Below are 21,769 nucleotides of genomic sequence, written 5' to 3' on the forward strand. Positions count from 1 at the left end.
ATCACTCTGAAGGGAAGACACGCGATCAGCACCAGATCAGCCACGGCCACGTTGATGAGGAAGATGCGGATGGAGTTCCTGCGTGAGTGGAGAAAGATGAAGACCCACAGAGAGAGCAGGTTTCCCACCAGACCAAACAGAAAGATGAGGGAGTAGAGGACGGCCAGAGGAACGCGCAGGTTCTCCTCCTCCAAAGGACACGACAGATTATTGGAGCTTTGATTGGTCCTGGGCTCCACGGTGCTCATTGTGTTTCATTCGCAGCTGGGCTTTTCATAGAGAACTGGACTCTTGAATCTTCAGCTCTGAGAATACAGACAGAAAGTTTATTTTCAAATATCTGGAATGAACTACAAGAGAAAATCCAGTCCCAGCCCAAAGCAAATGAAATAAGAGAAAGCGTTTGGCTGTGTAGTTCTCTTCCTCTTTCCATTTTCAAAAGTTAGGGTTACGCGTTCTCCACTCCACACACTCATTGTCATCAGTATCATTAATCCTTTCATTTGAAATCATTCACAGAAAGTTGAAAAGCTGTTAAATTATTTGGTCAGTTTTTATTGAACGTACATGTTGAACAGGAAATTCAACTAAAACACAGAGAGATCGAGTAATGAATTCAGTTTGAGATTTCAGACGGATGCCGTTTATGAATTTGAAAAACAAATGTGCAAACAATAACCTGAAAATCCCAAAAGTCCTCATTCAAACAGCTCTCAACACATTCTTTGGATGTTAAAATGTTCATGTTTTTCTTTAGTTTGGTTTTAAATATTTCGAAACGTTTTACCTTTTTCTCTCGCTTATGTCTTTGTATTCATAAGTATTTAATGTAAAGCTGATTCTCAACAGTGCAAAATTGTAAAAAAACACTGCAGATTTGAATCGAATTGAACATTACATTGTGTAAAAATAACAGAAATTAAAGAAACGTCTGAAAACTTCAGTAATTAATTAAAATAAAAACTTTTTTTTTACCTTTTGTAAATAAGAAAAAAATAAACGTTTTGCATGCATTATAAAGGAGGGGTGTACATATCTTTTTGCAGGATTTTTCTTTTACATTCAGTGCTCTCATCTATTTCACACACACAAACACACATGAGAATCACTCACAGATTTTTGTGTTGAATCCTTCATCTGTAAACTCCTCCATTAAACTGATCCTCTATATTTCCATGAGAATAAATGTGATCTACGGCTTTCTCCCTTCTGTTGAGCTGCACAGACACGACTGACTGTCCTCACCTCACACACACACTCTCTCGCTCTTTCTCTCGCTCTCTCTCTTGCTCTCTCTCTCTCTCTGTGTTTCTTCTTTTTCCGTTTGTATTTATTCTCAGCATGAAAAGAGAAGTGTAGTTTAGGTTAACCACTAAAGTGTGAAAGAAAAGGTTTGATTGCTCACAGCTCAGCAAAGAGTTGGTTTATCGCTGCATTAAACACATGCATTACATGCCACAATCCACACACACACTTGTGCACACAAACACACATTGCATGCATCTGAACGACTGACTATATAAGCATTGTTCCTCTAAAGTTTTGTTGTTCATTGAGTAAGATTAAAGTTCTCTCTCTCTCTCTCTCTATTATTATATCTGATCTTGTGCGGTGTCTCTTCAGCCTCACTGTGTGCTTCTGGCATCTAAAGAGAACTCTGCTCCTGTCAAATTGGGGGGTTTTGGAGTGGCCATACAGCTGGGAGAGTCTGGACTGGTGGCTGGAGGTAAAGTGTCATCCATTAACCCTCTCTCTCTCATATGTCTGTGTGTCTCTCTATCATCTCTCTCTCTCTCTCTCTCATATGTGTGTGTGTGTCTCTTATCTCTCTGTAGGTCGTGTAGGAACCCCTCACTTCATGGCTCCAGAGGTGGTGAAGCGGGAGCCGTACGGCAAGCCGGTTGATGTTTGGGGATGTGGGGTGATTCTCTTCATCCTGATAAGCGGCTGTTTGCCTTTTTATGGCACTAAGGAGCGTTTGTTTGAAGCCATCGTGAAAGGGAAATACAAGGTAGTGTTCCATTATGAAGAAGAGCTTTAGATCCCTCTACATTCATCCTGTCACACAGTGTTCTGCTCAATCACACTTACACATACACAACTGGTTTTCGTCTAAACACATGAATGTGCTGTCTTTTTACCAGTAAGAAACCATTCACACATCTGCACCAAAATACAGCTGATGTGTCATTAAAGTTTCCTTTAAACGGGCGCAGTGATTGGCCCAAAACAAACGTTTTCATCAGCATGCTCGGACCTCATATTATAGTGATAGTGATTTCCTGTGACATAGTGACATAAAAACACCACTTCCAAACTCTAATGTGCGGTCTACCTAGGGTGCATTATTAGACATAGAAATGTGTGAATTTGTATGCAGTAGTTGATGTAGTCTGGTGTTGTGTTTGTTTGTCAGATGAACCCGCGGCAGTGGGGTCACGTATCTGAGAGTGCTAAAGATCTTGTGCGTCGTATGCTGATGCTGGACCCCGCAGAGAGGATCACAGTCTATGAAGCACTCAACCACCCCTGGCTCAAGGTCACGCACGCACTGTGAACTGTCTGTCTTGAAAGTGAATGTTTTGTCTGATTGAGTGAAAAGAGAGATTGTGTCACTCACAGCAGTTATTATTTCCTGTTTCTGAAATGCAAAATCCTTTCATGTGTCTGCTGTCTCTGTGATTTGTGTTGTACAGGAGAGAGATCGTTACTCTTATAAGATTCACCTGCCAGAGACAATAGAACAGCTGCGGAAGTTTAATGCTCGGAGGAAGCTGAAGGTACATCAGACACAGTTTACACACCAGCTCATTCTGCTTGTGTGGATGGGTTCTCACATATCAGCAGAGAATCATGGGTCAGGAAAGTGTTGAGAGGCTCACGTCGTGTTTTTGACACTGATGAAGGTTTCAGGCATTGTGATTGACTCACCGATTGGCCACATAAAATATGTTTTTTCAGTCAGACTAAGAGCAGATGGATGATGATTCGTGTCTTAAGCGTGTGTAAAGGTCAACATTTGTATTGGTGGAAATGATCCTCCGCTGCTTAACTGCTGCAGTCAGTATTTTGTGAACTAAACTAAATGAAACCGTTGACGTGTGTGATTGACAGGGGGCCGTGCTCGCTGCCGTCTCCAGCCACAAGTTCAACTCCTTCTATGGTGACCCCCCCGAAGACCTCCATGACTTCTCTGAGGACCCCACGTCTTCAGGTACATGACATCATTATCTCAGTCCATCTGAATATTGAGCTGAGAGGACATCTGAGGAAATGAGAACACGCGTGCGGTTGCTGCTGCAGGTCACACCTCAACTCCATAAAACTGCTAATCTCAACACAATCTCTTTTACACACTTGACATAATGAGTTATGAAGTACATTTACATTTATGCGTTTGGCAGATGCTTTTATCCAAAGCGACTTGCATTGCATTATCCTAAACATTTTGTTTCTAAGTATGAGCAATCCCCTGGGATCCAACCCACAACCTTGCTCTTACCACTGAGCGACTGGAAAGCTCATCGGAGTAATATGGAGTAGCGGAGGAGTAATGATGGGGCGAAGTAGCCCTCAGAATCTGTCTGTCCGGTTGGGTTGCTTCACTTGACACTTTCTGTTCAGTAAATCTGACTCAATCCAGATGATGTCAGCAGCTTTGGTGTTTCTGCTGTCTGGGCTTTATGCAAATGAATTACCGCGTGAATGTGAATATGAAAACTCATAATGACATTCAGGTTTGGAAGTATCCTCTCTCTCTCTCTGCTGTATTATTGTCTTCAGTCAGAGTTCAGCAGAAGGGCTGAATGAATGTCTGTATGATCATCTGCACTATATTGAACACATGACAATACTCACATTACTCCGGCTCTAAACCTCTGATCTGTGTGTTGGAGTTATTAGGCTCACAGATGTGAGGAAGGCTTTTCTGTCACCATCAGCAGCTCACGATTTTCACTTCCTGTAACTGTGATGTGCAGGAGATGGTTGTGTTAAGAGCTGCGGCTGGAGCGTGTGTCAGACCTTCATCACGCTGACAGTCATAAACCCTAATACAGTATGTAGTAATGTATAGCGCTGGAATTAAACAAATCCGCTAACTGTGTTTTACTTTTGTTCTTGATGATCACGAACTGAAACATGAGATCATTTATAACAAAACCAATGACAGTCAGTGAAGAACCGCTTTCACACACAAGGCTTAAAACATACGTAAAATATGTGACGTAAATAAGTGATATTTAGAATATGTGGTGCGGGCAGCCGTTATAAATCAGGGTATTTAATAAAGGCTTACAACTCTGCTCAACCAATCAGAATCAAAGACCAGAACTGACCGTTGAATAATGAAAGTGTGACCTGTCTCAACTGAAAATAAATTGATTGACATATCTTAAAATATGTCATTGCTCTTGTTTTGTCTCAAGATGCCCCCCAGTAATGTTTTTATCTAAACCAATTTTAATAAAAGCGACTTAAATATCCTAATTTCACTAAGGGGCAGCCTCTATTACCCTTCCTTTATGTTTAGAACTAAACATTTTAAATTCATCAATTCTGATAGGTCGAGTCATATGTATAAAGTTGTTGCTATCAAATAGAAATGAGATCTGAACCAAATAAACATCTCTCAATATTACCAAAGTGTTGAACATAGAACAAAAGACACACACTGAGTACAAACATGACAGTCGAATTAAAAGAAGGTGCTGAGTAAGAGATCAAATAAAGTATATGTAAACAATCAAATGAAATATATAAAATGAAAATATCTGTGCTGCTGATGTGTGTCTCTCCAGTAATATCTGCATCTGCTCTGTTTCTGAAAGTGTCTCTCTCTTCTTTAAACTGATCACAATGAAGGAGAAAACTCCACCTCACCAGTATGGAAGCATATGTGGTGCAAAATTCAATTTGCAATGCAATATTCAAAATGGCAATGCAATATTCAAAATGGCAATGTATTTCTGTATTTAAATTTACATTTTCCATTACTCCACATGTGCAAACTTTGGTGCAAAAGGAAAATGAAAATTCAATTATATTATTTACATTTGCCATTTCCAACAGCAGTCTTAATGTGTAATGTGCATACTTTTTAACGCTCTTTAAGTTGCAAAATTAAAATGAAAATGCATTACCGGATTGATTATACATATTTAAGATAGTCAAGCAAAACTGTAGCAAAAAGAAAATTCTAATGTCATTTTCCCTTAATGCATTAACATTAACAGGCTGAACATTTGGGATTGCATTTTCATTTACACACAGCGCGTTGAGTGGTGCAAAATTCAATGTGGACTTGAAAATGCATTTCGAGCTGACCACGCCCCCACCCCGGTACAGCGTCATTGCGTGAAGGCGGAGCCAGCATCGCTAGTTAAAGGCATGGATGTGCGGCTGCAAAGCTGATAAAACATTAAATTGTATGCACACGAATTTGAGCACAAATAAAAAAATTACTTGGGTGTTTTTTTTAAGATTAGTACGTCTTTGTAGACGATAGAACTAGTAGCTACATTTCTAGAATTTCTGCCTTATCAAGCGGTGAGCTCGCCTGTTGAATGTCTCATAATCACTTGACTTTCTCATACGCGTTTTCATCATGAACACATTCAGTATTTTGATTAATGTCTTTTTTGTCACAATATCTTCATACAATTGTTCAGAAATTGTCGTTTTGTGAGACCACTGTTCAGTAACTGTACAGTACAATCACAAACGCGATACATCCACGTGAAATACACCTCTGTACTGTGCTTCTTTCGTGCTGGAGAAAGTGTAAGGGGAGAGATTATGCACAAATACACATAAACATTGTCAAAGTGGAGATCTGCCCTTATGAAAATTAACCTTGGTTTCTGATTCATCCGGATGCTGCAGTTTGGGCTGTGACAGATCCACTGAATAACTCGATTCCTGAAGTTAAGTAAATGTTGCACCACAAAAACAGTCAATATCTTAACATAATCATTCTGAAACAAAGACTACAAATACTGAACGTGTTTATGATGAAAACGTGTATGTGCAAGCGATTTAACGCTTTTATTATCTCTGCAGTCGAACGTGTTTTCCGCACCTCAAAACAACACACCTAACTAGCAAATAGCGATGCTGGCTCCGCCTTTACGCAATGACGCTGTACCGGGGTGGGGGCGTGGTCATCTCGAAATGCATTTTCAAGTCCACATTGAATTTTGCACCACTCAACGCGCTGTGTGTAAATGAAAATGCAATCCCAAATGTTCAGCCTGTTAATGTTAATGCATTAAGGGAAAAAGACATTAGAATTTTCTTTTTGCTACAGTTTTGCTTGACTATCTTAAATATGTATAATCAATCCGGTAATGCATTTTCATTTTAATTTTGCAACTTAAAGAGCGTTAAAAAGTATGCACATTACACATTAAGACTGCTGTTGGAAATGGCAAATGTAAATAATATAATGTAATTTTCATTTTCCTTTTGCACCAAAGTTTGCACATGTGGAGTAATGGAAAATGTAAATTTAAATACAGAAATACATTGCCATTTTGAATATTGCATTGCCATTTTGAATATTGCATTGCAAATTGAATTTTGCACCACATATGCTTCCATACACCAGTGTCACAGTCTGCACACATTCCTTCTTCATATGGAAGTCATGTTTGTCTGTGTCTGCCGCTCTCTACAGCCACTGAGTCTGTGTTTGCTCAGATCCCTCTCCCTCTCTTTTACACCTCCGACATCATCTCCCTCTCTCTCTCTCTCTCTATCTCTCTCACTCACTCTATCTCTCACACTCACTCTATCTCTCACACTCACTCACTCAATCTCTCTCACTCTCTCTCTCTCTCTCTATCTCTCTCACTCACTCTATCTCTCACACTCACTCACTCAATCTATCTCTCTCACTCATTCACTCACTCACTCTATCTCTCTCTCTCTCTCTCTCTCTCTCTCTGATGTGATGCAGGGGTGTAAAGTACTTGAGTATTTTACTCTCAGGGATCAAGTATCTTCGCTTTTTTTAGTAGTGTTTTTACTCTTGAAATATTTTACTTCCTTATAGTGTATAATAAAGCATATTATATATCTTACTTTCACTCAACAAAATTTAAAAGTCAATGTCAATTTTTACATTAAAAAAGTACATTTAAAGCCTTTCTTACTTGTACTCAAGTAATTTACTCAAAAAAAGTTTTCCCTGGGGTAAAGTAAGACAGTAGATTTTTTATGTACTTGAGTATTAAAGGTAAATAAAACATAAGTTTTAGTGTACATATAGTGTAAACTATAAATATAGTGTATATGCTTCATATTGGAGTCAAGTAAAGTTTTTCCAATGTAGAAATACTCTGATAAAGATACTGGATAAATACCTCTGACTGCTCTCTTTGCGTCTATAATGTACAGCTGAATCTCTATCGCTCAGTTTCACACATCCACACTTGACTGATGGGAGAGATCTTTATTATTTTAGCCTGTCAATGTTTCCTCAGATGTTAGTTCTTCTCTCTCTCTTCCATGGCTCTTCTTCTTTCTGAGCTCACGGTGTTGTTGATGTTTCTAATGCTGCGTGTGCTGTAGGATTGCTTGCTGCAGAAAGTAGGTACCCCCCGATCACCACCTTTAACATCTGCATCTGTGCTGCACGCACAACATCCCTCCATCACATCTTCTCATCCTGAGAGCAGAAACATCAAATTCATTTCAGAAACAACAGTGATGCCTCCATCACAACTCTGACTTTCACCAGATTCTTGGGGATTTTCAACTGATGGCGAGAAGCTGATGGTTGTGTGTGTGTGTGTGTGTTTAGGGGCTGTGTCTCAAGTACTGGACAGTCTAGAGGAGATCCACGCGCTGACCGACTGCAGTGAGAAAGATCTGGACTTCCTGCACAGCGTCTTCCAAGACCAACATCTGCACATACTGCTAGACGTAAGCACACGCACGCACGCACGCAAAACTTATGTGTCTCACTCACATATTATAAATAGAAGAAACATTAAATACTGCGAGTTTGTTTATTTATTAGTTATATCGTTTATAGTTTTGTATTGTATATATATATAATATAGTTATGAACAAGTTTGGTATGGTTGAGTGGAATTGTGTGTGTGATGATTCATATATTGAAGACACGTTCCACCCACGGTCTAGACGCCAGTCAGATGAAAGTCCTGCTGAAGATTCTCGACTAGACTAACACTCATCTGCTCGGCCTTCAGTTTGGGTTAAGTCTCCTATAATGTACGGCGGGATGTGGTAAACGTCTGTGTTACGCTCTGCTGTTAAAGTTCATCATGTTGCTTATGTTTGCAGAAACTGGCTGTGTGTGTGTGTGTGTGTGTGTGTGTGTGTGTGTGTGTGTTTGTTGTGTGATACATTCATGTGCTCAGAAAACAATCACTTTGAGAAATTAAATTATTAACTCTGATGAGACCGAGAGCTTAGTATATTGTTATATATTTGTGTTATTGATTAATTTAACTAAATATATTTTTTATTTTTTCCTGAAAAATATTTTTTACTCTTTTCAAAAATATTTTTTATTCTTTGACATAGTTTTTAATATTAGTTCACCGATTCTTGAAATGAGGTGCAAACATGTTTTAGAATAGACGTTAGTGTTTATATATTTTTTATATTACATTATTAAGAAATGGCCCTGGCTAATGAAATATTAAAAAAAATCACTTAATTTGTCAACTGGATCTCTAACACTTCACTTTTTCTTTTTAATTTGATCCATTTCATGTGTGTGAAGTCTTCAGTTATTTAATAATGGTGTTCAGTAAAGAAACTAATTGATAAAATATATTTTCACACTTATTTTTCAAACCGCAATGAATTAAGAAAACAGAAAAAAATGTTCTACATTTTTTTGTAATCTTTTGGGTTATTCAGGATGTCCCTTTGCTTCCTGGAAAAATACTCATAGCATTTTGTCTCTTGTGGGGACATTCGACCCACCAGGAAAACAGGTTATAATGATGTTTTATTTTATATTTGGTTTAGGGTTGTTGGGGAGAATATACAGTTTGTACAGTATTAAAATGTATTTATATGGAAAGTCCCCATAAAACATATAAACGCAAGTTCATACCGAATGCAGCAGGCAAGAATTATTTTAAAGAATTTATTTTGTTAAATATATATTTAGAAAAGATAACTGAAATGTTGTATAAACATATCTTACATGCTCAGAAAAAATACAAAATAAGACAAATACTTGTAAAATAAAAAAGCAGACATTCAGTTTTAAAGGTCGGCTCAAAAGTCAAGACAATTAAATGTATTTACATTATTCATTTGTCAGATGCTTTTATCCAAAGCGACATTCACATTGTAAATAACACACCAGTAGTGTAAGAAACATGTTAAGGGTTTATTAGGATTAAACCCCATAACCCTTAAAGTAAAAAAAATGAAATTAAACAACACATTTCTGACAAATAATCCGTTTAACGTTAATATCACACATACAGCAACATTAATGGTTCTTAACGGGTTTGTTTGCATTGAACTGTGCTGCTTTAAAAGTGGTTTACTACAAATATCACGGTATTAATCTTAGTTTTCTACGTGGATTAAACGCATTCTAAAAGCGCGACACACATATTAAAATAAAGTCTAACTCGCGTGTCACAACATTGAGTTTTTCTCTTTTCACGGCACGCTGCTCGTGTCTGTTTCACGACGCGTTTCTGTTCAGTTCAGTTCATGGAGCGCGCGTGCGCGTGCGCGCCGCCGGTTAGTCACGTGCGCCATCATGCGGTCGATCTTCACTCACGCTATTAAATTCATCTGTGATAACATAACAAACATCACGAGACAACATAAGAATAATTTCAACAGAAATAAAAAGTTTCAATGAACATCTGAACCATTTGTGTTTCAGTTGAAGTCGAGAAATACCTCGATCCATCCCATAACTACTGCAGAAGTGTTCACAGAGTGATGATGGAGTTCAAGCTGTAGTTAAGATAACAGTAACATTTATAGATCATACGTGTCAAACAGCTCTTTACATCATTAATAGATCATACGTGTCAAACAGCTCTTTACATCATTAATAGATCATACGTGTCAAACAGCTCTTTACATCATTAATAGATCATACGTGTCAAACAGCTCTTTACATCATTAATAGATCATACGTGTCAAACAGCTCTTTACATCATTGAAATATGTGTCTGACAGATTTGATGTAAAGTGAAAACATGTTTCCGATAAAGAGCATTAGGACTAATTACAGTATATGGACTGATTGACATCTTTAAGAATTAAGTGCAGATTGATTCTTTTCAAAAATCATTTCAAACAGGTTTTCCAAGAATTGAGCAATTTATATTTGTATCAATAAAGAGAGCGTGTGTGTGTATGTGTCACACTTTTCTATTATCTCAAGAGTCAGATTCTTACATTTAAACCCTTTCAATCTACTCTGACTCTGACTATAATTCAATATTGTCGAAAGGCTGTCAAATGTTTGAGGTTTTTTACACCTGTCATGGCATTTATTTCCTTCTTTATATCCTTGTTTAACCCTAACACCAAGAAGGCTAGTTCTCATTAAAGAACTAGAAACTAAATACAACCCATCCACTTCGAATAACTGCAATCCACCTAATCATGTTTATAATCTAGTTTATAATAAAATGAAATATATATATATATTGTTGCTTATAAAGAAGTCATTTCTTAAGATGATATTGATGTAACCTCTCTCTTCTGGTGTGATGCTCCACCAACAGATGTTTTCCTACGTGTCTCTATCTGCACCTCTAGTTCTCTTGTCGAAATAGATTTGAAACGAATGAAATCAGCCAAACCACACATGATCTCATAAACCAAACAAACATTTTCAGTCATAGATACTGACATAGGATGGGAAGTTTGAATCAGGAAGGTGTGGGCCGTCCTCTTACAAAAAAAAACCACACTAACCCTTTCTCTCAGGTAGTGGTCTAGCTTTTGTTGAAACCAGTAACTTTGTATTGGCACCTAATGTATTATGGCTCCTGTATGAACTATCACTTATTGCTCCTAAACTCTTTGTAAGTCGCTTTGGATAAAAGCGTCTGCTAAATGACTAAATGTAAATGTGCAACAGTTTCACAAGTCCTGACTGGAGGAGGTCCTTTCCTGACCCCGCCCCCTTCTGTCATCTGCTTCACTTTCTGTCCTACTGTACTGTATCATTAAAGGCAAATCCACAACAATAAAAATCTTAAATATATTTGAAGGGTTAGGTTCCAAAATGAGATAACTCCGTTAAAAAAAGAAGAAAATGATTTCATTTTGGAACCAAAATCTTAAATACAGTATATATCTATGCCATCACATAACATCAGACGTGTGCTTGTGTGTGAGCTGCAGAAGAAGAGTCATCTCTGTTGTTGTTGTGTGTGTTACAGCTGTATGATAAGATCAACAGCAGATCTTCACCTCAGATCAGAAATCAACCCAGTGATGCTGTTCAGAGAGCTAAAGAGGTACACGGACATCTTCACTTCACACATGACATCACTTCCTGCTCGCTGACATCACGTCACGTCTCACGTTGTGTCTGTTCACAGGTGCTGGAGACCATCTGCTGCTACCCTGAGAACATGGAGGCTAAAGAGCTCAAGAGAATTCTCACACAGCCTCATTTCATGGTGGGTCTTCTGCAGATGAATGATGGGAATGGGTCATTGTGAAGTGATTGTGTGCTGAAGTGAGGACGCAGGTTAAAGATCCAGTAGAGCAGGTGCTTGAACAGCCGTGTGGCTTTAACACGGCCGAGGCTGATCAGGATGAGGTTGTTACAGTGGAGACTCGGGTCACGGAGGGAGACGGTGGGGGGGTCAACAGAAGGAAGATCACAGGCTGTGCTTACACAGAGCTCACACGGTTCATACATGGAGTACTACACGCACAAAATCAATACGGATACAGAGTACCTGCTCAGGAAGAAGAGGGTGAGGAATTCTGGGATAGCTGCAACGTTTATAAAGAGATTAGCCGGTAAAGATTTAGACTGAAACGTGTATTTCACATCCACCTCCTGGTTTAGATTGTAACAGTTCATGAGAGGAAAGTCATCTTCTGGTGTTTTCAAACATTGATTTCTTAACGATGAGTGTTGGGGCGAGAGATATCTCGGGGCGAGATATTTTACACACATCACACACTGCTGGTCTGAGGATGGGAACATGACCATTTTCTCTCGGTTGTGTTTTATGTTGTTATGAAGAGATTACATGTACTCATTACTCTGTGTAGAGGTCACATGAACATCATCTCAAGGTCTGTCAGATGACTCTGAACTGTGATGTGTGTTTAATGATGAATGTGATGTTTGATGTGTGTGGATCCACGCAGGCATTACTGCAGACGCATGATGTGGTGGCTCATGAAGTGTACAGCGATGATGCTTTGAGAGTGACCCCTCCTCCGACCTCGCCTTACCTGAACGGAGACTCGCCAGAGAGCATCAATGGAGATATGGACCTGGAGAATGTCACGCGTGTTCGTCTCGTGCAGTTCCAGAAGAACACAGATGAACCCATGGTACTAAACAACTCACACGGCAGAAAACTTCCCAGTTCTCAATATTCATGTTAATACCTCAGTATTCACCCCTCAATGCTAAATGTAAATATTGTTTACTCGAGGAAGACTTCAAGTGTTTGAAAGAGCAATGACATCTCGTGCATTTCATTGTGTATAAATACAGAGAGCACTCTGTGATTTGTAAACTGTTTTGTTCAGGGTATTACTCTGAAGATGAACGATCTCAACCACTGCATCGTAGCCAGAATAATGCACGGAGGAATGATCCATAGACAAGGTATTGACAATGATTCAGTTACACTCTGATCTCTGTGGTTCTATCTGTGATCAGTTATGGTTAGAAGGGATACAGTGACCTCCACTGGGCATGCAGACTTCAATAACGCATCATTTTTGTCATGCTGTTAATTACTATTTTGTTATAATTGTAAGGATCAAGTGTAGCGTTAGTTCTGACAGGTCACGTGAGTCTAACACAGATCACATCAGTTGCTGCTAATCATTGTTGGGTGAGTTACTCTGAAAAAGTAATGAATTACTAGTTACTAATTATATATTCAATAATGTAATTAGATTACTGTGCAAATGACTTTCTCCAGAAAGTATTTTATTCCTAATTACGTTCTGTATCCTACATCAACCTTGATCTGAATTGATTCAAGGATAGAAACGGCTTATTTAATTCATTCAAATTAATAAATTATTCTTATAAACTGACCAACGTATACAAATGTGAGAAGGACACATTAAAGCAAACATTTTAAAGTTAGACTCATATTTTTGATGTCTTTGACTTTACTTCCGTGAATTAAATTACAGAAAAAAATCATTAATCCCTTACTTTACTTTTTCCAAGGGAAAAGTTATTAAATTACATTAACTCATTACTTACACACAACACTGGTCCTATTTCAGTTGCATTTCTTTACTCCTCATCATCTGCTTAATCCTGCTGCACTCAAACCAACTCCATCCCCATCACCTCCATCTCCTCCAGTTCTGCCTGTATCTGTCGGATCATCATGAACTGTTCTGGTTCCTCAGGTGTTCCCTCTCTGTCCATGCGAGGCCCCGGAATGTTTGCCCAGAACAGTTTCATTCCACCAACCTTAAATATTTGACAACAGTGGTTTTGACAGAATCAGGTTTAGTGTTGGTGTAAGTGTTAGCTAACACATTACAGTGTGTTTAACAGATTCTCAGTGGTCATCCGCATGATTCGCTGTACACTGATTCTCATATGATTCATGACTGTAGTGTTTGTTCTACTCATGTGTGTGTGTGTGTGTGTGTGTTTCTCAGGGACGCTGCACGTGGGAGATGAGATCCGTGAGATAAACGGCATCAGTGTGGCCAATCAGACTGTGGAACAGCTGCAGAAGATGCTTGTGCGTGTGTGTGATTGAAACATGTGTTATTGTTTAAAAAAGCAGCGGTCTTTACTCTGATGTGTGTTGTTGTTTTGTGTGTGCTCACACAGAGAGAGATGAGAGGCAGCATCACGTTTAAGATTGTACCGAGCTACCGCAGTCAGTCTTTGTCGTGTGACGTAAGTGTTTCCTTCTCACTGTCATATCCACACAGGCTCATGATTATCACTATCATCTCTGCTCTGAGACATGTTCACACCATACACTCAACATGTAAATCTGGCCTCATATGTGCTCATTTGATTATTCAGTCATGTGTTGCATTAACATTAAGGTGAAGAAACATCACAGTCTTCAGTCGTACAGACAAGAACATGTTCAGTTATAAATTCTTTCACTTTTAACATGAAATGTAGTATCGGTTGACGTGATAAAAGAGGTGAGTGATGTTTTCTTGTGATGTTTCAGAAAGAGTCACCGGATCTGTCCAGACAGTCTCCTGCTAACGGATACTCCAGCATCACCAGCTCCATCTTAGTAAGACTTCCACTGTGTTTCTCCAGCATCTCTCAGTCCTGTCAGACTAAACAAAACACACAAACATCTCATTATTCTTTCTTTTTTAGCTAAAGTGAACCAGCAGCTTGTAATGGTTATTTCACTTCAAAATGACGTCTGATCAGCTTCAGTGCACTTCTCATTCACACAATAGATGTTGTTGAATATTTGTGTGTTTTAGTAGCTGTAGTGTTCTTTTGGCATCTCTTCATTCTGAATAAGGGTTTGATTTTGGCCAAAAGTAAATGATTTCAGAGTTGTCTTTGATTAAATCATTTGAGTTATTTTTAAGGGTTTTGCTCATTTCTTAATGCATGTTTGTGTGTTTACCATGATGTGGTCATAATAGAGTCATGTTAATAGAAACATATTTTGTGTGCAGGATTTACCATCAACTATCCAACCCAAAGGACGACCTGTGAGATTTCATTCATCTTCTGTGCGTGTGATGATGATGTGTTTGTGTGTGTGTGTGAAGATGCGTGTGTGTGTGATGATGTGTGTGTGTGATGTTGTGTGATGATGTGTGAAGGCTTTATTTAATGTCACAGTGTCAATGGTGTGAATGGACTTTAATGGTGTTTCTCCTTCACTCACAGCTCTGAAATCACTTCTGCATCACCTGTGTGTCTCTGTGTGTCTGTGTGTGTGATTCTTTTAAACCTGTAGATCTCCAGCGCAGCAGTCAAGGATAAAATATTTCAGAAGGTGGGTTCCTCAGATTCAACCAAACCAGCAGACCTTCATTCATATTTCATCTTTGAAGCACAGATCACTTCACATGTGTTTTCAGCACCTTTGATTGATTATGTGACGTGTGTGTGTGTGTGTGTGCGCGTGCGTGCGTGTGCTTGTTTGTGTGCGCATGTGTGTGTGTGTGAGGGAGATTTCTCAATTACATTAAACTGACACCAGTACTGTAAACTCTCTCCATATAAAACTGCAAAAGAAATAAAGCTGACTTTCATCTCCATGTTTCTCTCTCTTGTTGCTGTCACGTGTTGTTTTTAGATATACGTGCGAGCGCAGTTTGAGTATGACCCCGCTAAAGACGACCTCATTCCTTGTAAAGAAGCGGGGATTCGCTTCCGGGTGGGTGACATCATTCAGATCATCAGTAAGGACGATCATAACTGGTGGCAGGGCAAACTGGAGAACACCAAGAACGCCACGGCGGGTCTGATCCCCTCGCCCGAGCTACAGGAGTGGTGAGAGACGTCAGATAAAGTCAGTGCCAGTGACACTGGATCAGTGCTAGACTACATCTGATCACATGTGTGTGTCTTCAGGCGTGTAGCGTGTATAGCCATGGAGAAAACCAAACAGGAGCAACAGGCCAGCTGTACGTGGTTTGGCAAGAAGAAGAAACAGTACAAGGACAAATATTTAGCCAAACACAACGCAGGTAACAAGCACCCGCAAACCATTTAACAATGAGGAGAGGAAGAGTCATTCATCTAGTGTTTGATGACCGACACACGCTTTTACACGTCTCTCATGATGTGTATGAATGTCAGCAGTGATGGATTGTGTTGTGAATGTGTTGATTTGTGACCGCATGTCTCCAAAGTGTGTTCAGCTTTCAGTGTGTGCGAGTGTGTGTAGCTGCTGCAGAAGGTGTTGTGTTGTAATGTGTGTTTAACTTACCCTGTCCATTTTACACGCTGTCTCACCCTACCGGCCCCCCCGCATGTAAGTAACTAATCCTGTCCATCTTCTTTTGATCTGTCTTTAGTAACAGTTGTTGTTGTTTATCTGTCAATGTTGTTCAGAGCAGACTTGAGTTCAGATCCTTTGATGTGACTGACACACTTGTGTCACGGTGAAACTTGACTTTCTTTCTAGTGAGCTGCAGATCATTTCAAGAGTTAAACATCAGTTTGATTGACACATGCGCTTCTAAAACTCATCGACTCACACACTTCTTTCTCCTGTCAAACACACCAATAAGAATCATTATCATTGAGCTGTGAAAATAAACTCACATAGACATGAAAGTGAAGAGTTCAATATATATTGTGATATTATGTCTCTTCTGAAGTCACATGATGAACTGTGTGAGGTTCACTCCTACATTTCTAACCATCACGTAAAACAACTGAATGCAGAAACATCAGATGAACTGGCAAATCTTTGTTGTGGTGATTCACATCACTTGATCTGATGGTGTTATAGCACACGCACACACATACACACACACTCATCCTGCCCTCGTTCTCTTTCAGTGTTTGATCAACTAGATCTGGTGACGTACGAGGAGGTGGTGAAGTTACCCGCCTTCAAGAGGAAAACTCTGGTGCTGCTGGGTATGAACACACTAATGTTTCTCACGAGTATCATGATGATCTGATCAGGAGCTGACCTGATGTTTCATGCAGGTGCTCACGGGGTCGGCAGGAGGCACATCAAGAACACGCTCATCGCAAAACATCCCGAGCGATTTGCGTATCCCATTCCACGTAAGATGGAACTTAAGCCTTTAAGGTCCGGAGTGAATTGAACAAACTTTAACGCCGTCTTTCCTCAACCATCAGACACGACCAGATCTCCTAAGAAGGACGAGGAGAACGGTAAGAACTACTTCTTCGTGACACACGAGCAGATGATGCAGGACATCTCTAATAATGATTATCTGGAGTACGGCAGCCACGAGGACGCCATGTACGGCACACGTCTGGAGACCATCTGCAAGATCCATGAGGAGGGCATGGTCGCCATCCTGGACGTGGAGCCGCAGGTACTCTCAACCAATCAGATCCTTCCACAGATGCTCTGCCGTGGGTTTGGCGAGCACTTCTCATGTGATTTGTGTGTGTGTGTTTTTGGAAGGCACTGAAGGTTCTGCGGACGGCTGAATTTGCACCGTATGTCGTGTTCATCGCTGCTCCGACTATAACACCTGCTATGAGTGAGGTGAGGACGATCTGACCGCCTCTGTGTCATGCTTTTGATTTCTCATCTGGCCATCAGTCTGTCTGCTGTTGCATCTGTCACTTACTGCATGTGCGTTTCTGTGCCGTGATTTTTTCCCCTCGCTGTTCTCAGATGCCCAGATGGTGCAGAAATCTGCCCGTGAGTACATAGATACACCCAGAGTCATTCTGGGAAACGCTCCCCTTTTCCATTCATATTCTCCTGCTCCTCAGAAATGAACAAAATAATATCGCTGAGTGAGTTTATAGGACCACTAAACAAAGTAATTAGTGCTTTGTTCCTCTTCCTGTCACGGACTGATATGATGACCAAGAGAAACCACACCTCCGTCTCAAACTAAAAGCACTGGTGACAGAGTGAGATGTCCTCGTTCACATCAACAAAATGACTTTATTATGACAGGCTGCTGACTGAAAAATGAACGTTTCGTGGATTGACTCCGTAGCTCTATTGGAAACAGCTTCTGTGTGTTGGTGTAATGGTTGTGTGTTTCAGTTTAGATGACATCACGGGTCTTCCGTGATGACACGTTACTGATGTTCATGTGTGTCTGTGTTTCAGGACGAATCTCTCCAGCGGCTGCAGAAAGAGTCGGAGGCTCTCCAACACTCTTATGCGCATTACTTTGATCAGACCGTTATCAATAATGAGATCGACGAGACCATCCGCCTGCTGGAGGAGGCCATTGATCTGGTGTCCAGCACCGCGCAGTGGGTCCCCGTGTCCTGGGTGTATTAGAGGACCCCATCCGTCAAGCTCCTCGTTGAGCGCGTCTGGCCCGCCGCGGGAACAGTGCTGTATATACTTATACATATTATAAATATCTATAAATATGAATATATACGTCTTTGATCTATGTCCTGTACTTATAACGATGGGGAGGGGGGGGTTGACGATGACGTTTTCTACTGTTTTCTTTTTAAATGTACGAGACGGCGTCTCAGAGCAATGATGAGCACAGTCAGACTCCGCCCCCCTCGAACCCCATAGAGACAGAGCGCAACGCGTCATAATCTGAAAACCACGCCCACCAGGGGAAAACAATCCAACCCCCTCCGTTGACTTTCTATTGCGGGAAGCAGCCTCCTCGATATTTGGGATTTATAACGAAAACAGAACGATGTTTAAAAACTGCTGTGTGAGCAGGGGCCCGTTTCAATAAGGAAGTTCAACCAACACCGAGTTTAAATCTGAACTCTGAGTTGATTTACTCTGAGAATCTCTACTCCGAGTTTTCAGTTTCAGAACAGCTGATTTGAGTTCAATCCACTCTGAGTAAGTTCACACTAGGTTACGTGCGTGCAGCATGGCTATAAAAAGCCATCATCAATTAAGTGAAGATAGCACGATTCACCATGGCAACGGCGCTCTGTTTATTTCTCGCCAATGGAATTGAAGGAACTGTTACAAGTGTACAGTGAATATGACACATATTCATATAAAAGAGCAACACAGCCGCAGCAGCAAAAGAAAGAGAGTTAGCGTGAGAGAAAAGTGCTTCACGTGTTAATGCCCAACTTTATATGTCAATCACTTTTATATTTATTTTGTTGAAACTGTGAAAATGGGAATTATATTTAACTCTCTCTCTCGCTCTTGTGTAGGTGCAATCCTTCTGCAATAAAAAGATCTTGGCAGCAGCTGAATATGAAATACAATAACATCATTCATTCAGGAAAGTTTAAAGAAATAAAATGCTCTTGCTAGTAGGATGCCTGAGTGGGAAATTTAAACAAAAATTTTACTTAAACTGGCCTTAAAAGTTAAGATAAAACGTCCAAACGGGGCCTCACAATTCTCTCCCGACATTAATGTAATTCTCTGTGAATTAATGCAGCTTCCTCATCTATGTGTTCCTGAATAAACAGACATGTTATTTTAAGCTCTGTGTGACTAAATAGAGCGATTAGGACACAAATCAATAATCAAATGACGAATGTAGTTTCAACACCGCTCGCGCTTCTTAAAGGGGTGAAGATTGTAACAAACCCTGCGTTTGCGGAATAAAACCTGATCCCGACCAGCTTATGTTCACGGAGTATGTTACTCTGGTTACTCACTCGGGTTTGACATACCTCGCGTTCTGAACCCTAAAACCCTGAGTATTCCGTTTTCTGGGGTTGATTTACTCTGAGTTTGCGCTTGTCCTGCTTTCTGAAACGGGCCTCAGGTGTCCAACACACAAGCTAAAAAACATAACTACGTTTTTATAAACGGTCGACCCCAAAAACGAGGGTTTAAGGACCCAAAAGTGAAGCGCAATATTGTCATTTCTTAACTGAAACGATGGTGGCACGTTTATAAGCTGTTAACTATTATAGCTCTTGTACGCATTCGCAAACATAACTTCATTGCATAGCTTTCTGCTTTATCGAAATTCTAACAAATTGTATACTGTCAAAATGCCACAGTTTCGAGTTTAGCTTACAGAAGTATAACACATAAAGCTGACATTTGGATAATTGACTAAATGACAAAATGTTCGTTAGACATTCCGAGTGTGTCAGGATCTCATTCTTCCTGCTGACGCGTCACTTGCCGGTATCCACAGTTATCTCCTTAAAGTCTGGCTTTTACACTTCGGTAGCTTATAAAAACTGAGTTGTGTTCTTTAGCTTGTCTGCTGTACACCTGCTCACACAACAGCTTTTAGACTTCGTTGTGTTTTCGTTAAGTCAGAAATGACAAGTATGCAGCTTCTCGCAATAGAAAGTCAATGGAGAGGGTTGTTTCCCCTGTGTGGGCGTGGCCTAAACGCGCTCTGTTTCTATCCAGTCCGAGCATAGTCTGTGGGCGTGGTCAGGCTGACACGCCCACCGACAGTCGATAAGCACAGATGCCCGCGCGTGCGTGTTCTCGTGCTGTGCCGCTGGTCGCCTGCAGAAGAAAAGCACGAGACGGACTCAGACCTTCTTCATACTCTGTGTAGTGACGTGTTTGTAAACTGTCCCGGGTTTGAGTTCATGTGCAGAACGGGGACGAAAATATTCATTCCTAGATCGATCGTTTCATAAAATGTGCTGTCTTCTTGTTTTACTCCGAGAGAGGATTTTATTGTGTGTAAATGTTTTAATGGTGCGTACATTTTGCGACTGAAATGAAGAACTGAAGTGTGTGTATGTGTGTGTGTGTGGGCGTGCGTGCGTGTGTAAACAATACAGAACAGACTGTGTGAAGTGTTCATGTGTAAATTCCTCCTCATATGACAGAACTGCAGTTTGTTTTTTATCTATTTCCTTTAATGTGTTGAAAAAGTAAATGGCTTTTGAAACCATGCATGTTGCTTTTTGTGGGGGGGGGGGGGGTGTCACAATGTTTATCGATATATCGTGTAACGAATAAATCGTCACACTGAGCTTGACTGACATATAAATATATATACACATGATTTTATAACAAGAGCTGTCATTTAACGCTTGTTTTGTCACGCGTGTCTGTAACTACAATGATGTTTTGTAGCTTTAATCTCATTCCGAGGTGTTTTTTTAATTGAGGCCGTATAGTTATTTGTCGCCAAATTGATAAACTCTAACATCTCCCTTAATCACACCACATGTTTGAAATAATGTCTGATAGCACAAAAAGGGACGTTTTACTTCACGTGATGCTTCGCAGATCGATCGGCGTGAACAGCGAAGTACCGCGAATGAATGTATAAATAAAACTCAATTACAGGGGGAACAACGGACATCATAAATACTCTGCAAAGCCATAAAAATCAATGAAACATTTCAACATAGTTAAAAAAAAGGTTAAAGATTAACTTAAAGAGATCCTACAAAAGACTCAAGAATGTTACATGTCTTCGACGCCTTTGAATTGAAGGGTTTTTCAGTAGAACTCTCATTTCGACCACTGGATGATTATGTGTATGTTAGGTGTGATGATGTCATCTTCCGGGTCTACTTTGACTCACTTCCGCCGCCTGTTGGAGAAGATTTCAGTCTTCACTGTCTCTTTTCATTTATATTCATAGATTCAGACTCAGAAAACACTGTGTAAAGACTTCAGTGTTTGTTTATTAAAGAATCCCGCCGGTTGTGATGTCATAACAAGTCAGCGCAGACACGCTGCAGTTTAACACTTGTGCAAAGCAACATATGATATAAATGAATATGAAAAATCACTCGTGATTCACTGTGTGTGTGATGGAGTAACACTGGACGGGGGGCGGCGGCTGGTGACGCAGAAAAACACCCGAAAAAAAGATCAGACAGTGAAATCTCGCTCAGAAGACCTCGACGGGACGTGAAAATCCCCAACAACACGAGCACGTTCACCCGTGGGCACTAGTTACCGGATGCGCGATCTGCGGGGAAACACGGCGGTTTGTCTGTAAGTAAAGATATGGTGACTGT

At 40.2% G+C, this 21,769-nt stretch overlaps 3 protein-coding genes across 11 annotated transcripts in view; 2 read left to right on the plus strand and 1 right to left on the minus strand.

Moving 5' to 3' along the window:
- The window catches only part of gpr34a (G protein-coupled receptor 34a), a 2,472-nt gene extending 1,211 nt beyond the window's left edge, over positions 1 to 1,261 (minus strand). Inside the window, exons 1-2 of the mRNA XM_056751100.1 lie at positions 1,114 to 1,261; positions 1 to 305 (exon numbers count right to left, since the gene is read on the minus strand). The exon at positions 1 to 305 is cut by the window's left edge and continues 1,211 nt beyond it. Coding sequence (XP_056607078.1) covers positions 1 to 248 — 248 coding nt within the window. The 5' untranslated portion in view covers positions 249 to 305; positions 1,114 to 1,261. The remainder of the gene's footprint in view (positions 306 to 1,113) is intronic.
- Positions 1 to 20,687, plus strand: part of caskb (calcium/calmodulin-dependent serine protein kinase b) — a 29,660-nt gene extending 8,973 nt beyond the window's left edge. Inside the window, exons 6-28 of one of the 8 annotated variants that reach the window (XM_056751096.1) lie at positions 1,624 to 1,726; positions 1,836 to 2,011; positions 2,417 to 2,539; positions 2,697 to 2,780; positions 3,115 to 3,214; positions 7,573 to 7,590; positions 7,805 to 7,926; positions 11,409 to 11,486; positions 11,571 to 11,651; positions 12,358 to 12,546; positions 12,748 to 12,826; positions 13,852 to 13,937; positions 14,030 to 14,098; positions 14,388 to 14,456; positions 14,860 to 14,916; positions 15,147 to 15,185; positions 15,489 to 15,685; positions 15,767 to 15,882; positions 16,718 to 16,783; positions 16,856 to 16,936; positions 17,012 to 17,214; positions 17,307 to 17,390; positions 17,973 to 20,687. In XM_056751096.1, coding sequence (XP_056607074.1) covers positions 1,624 to 1,726; positions 1,836 to 2,011; positions 2,417 to 2,539; positions 2,697 to 2,780; positions 3,115 to 3,214; positions 7,573 to 7,590; positions 7,805 to 7,926; positions 11,409 to 11,486; positions 11,571 to 11,651; positions 12,358 to 12,546; positions 12,748 to 12,826; positions 13,852 to 13,937; positions 14,030 to 14,098; positions 14,388 to 14,456; positions 14,860 to 14,916; positions 15,147 to 15,185; positions 15,489 to 15,685; positions 15,767 to 15,882; positions 16,718 to 16,783; positions 16,856 to 16,936; positions 17,012 to 17,214; positions 17,307 to 17,390; positions 17,973 to 18,149 — 2,397 coding nt within the window. In that variant the 3' untranslated portion in view covers positions 18,150 to 20,687. Of the gene's footprint in view, positions 1 to 1,623; positions 1,727 to 1,835; positions 2,012 to 2,416; positions 2,540 to 2,696; positions 2,781 to 3,114; positions 3,215 to 7,572; positions 7,591 to 7,804; positions 7,927 to 11,408; positions 11,652 to 12,357; positions 12,547 to 12,747; positions 12,827 to 13,851; positions 13,938 to 14,029; positions 14,099 to 14,387; positions 14,457 to 14,859; positions 14,917 to 15,146; positions 15,186 to 15,488; positions 15,686 to 15,766; positions 16,170 to 16,702; positions 16,786 to 16,855; positions 16,937 to 17,011; positions 17,215 to 17,306; positions 17,391 to 17,972 lie in introns of those variants that run through there. The other 7 variants (XM_056751093.1, XM_056751095.1, XM_056751091.1 and 4 more) reach the window with 7 other exon arrangements.
- A 650-nt stretch (positions 20,688 to 21,337) lies between these two features.
- The window catches only part of LOC130424451 (probable ubiquitin carboxyl-terminal hydrolase FAF-X), a 33,206-nt gene continuing 32,774 nt past the window's right edge, over positions 21,338 to 21,769 (plus strand). For both annotated transcript variants that reach the window (XM_056750112.1, XM_056750116.1), the window contains exon 1: positions 21,338 to 21,746. The gene's annotated coding sequence lies outside the window, so the exon portion shown is untranslated. The remainder of the gene's footprint in view (positions 21,747 to 21,769) is intronic.

Source organism: Triplophysa dalaica, chromosome 6, assembly GCF_015846415.1.
Source record: "Triplophysa dalaica isolate WHDGS20190420 chromosome 6, ASM1584641v1, whole genome shotgun sequence".
Taxonomy (NCBI): Eukaryota; Metazoa; Chordata; class Actinopteri; order Cypriniformes; family Nemacheilidae; genus Triplophysa; species Triplophysa dalaica.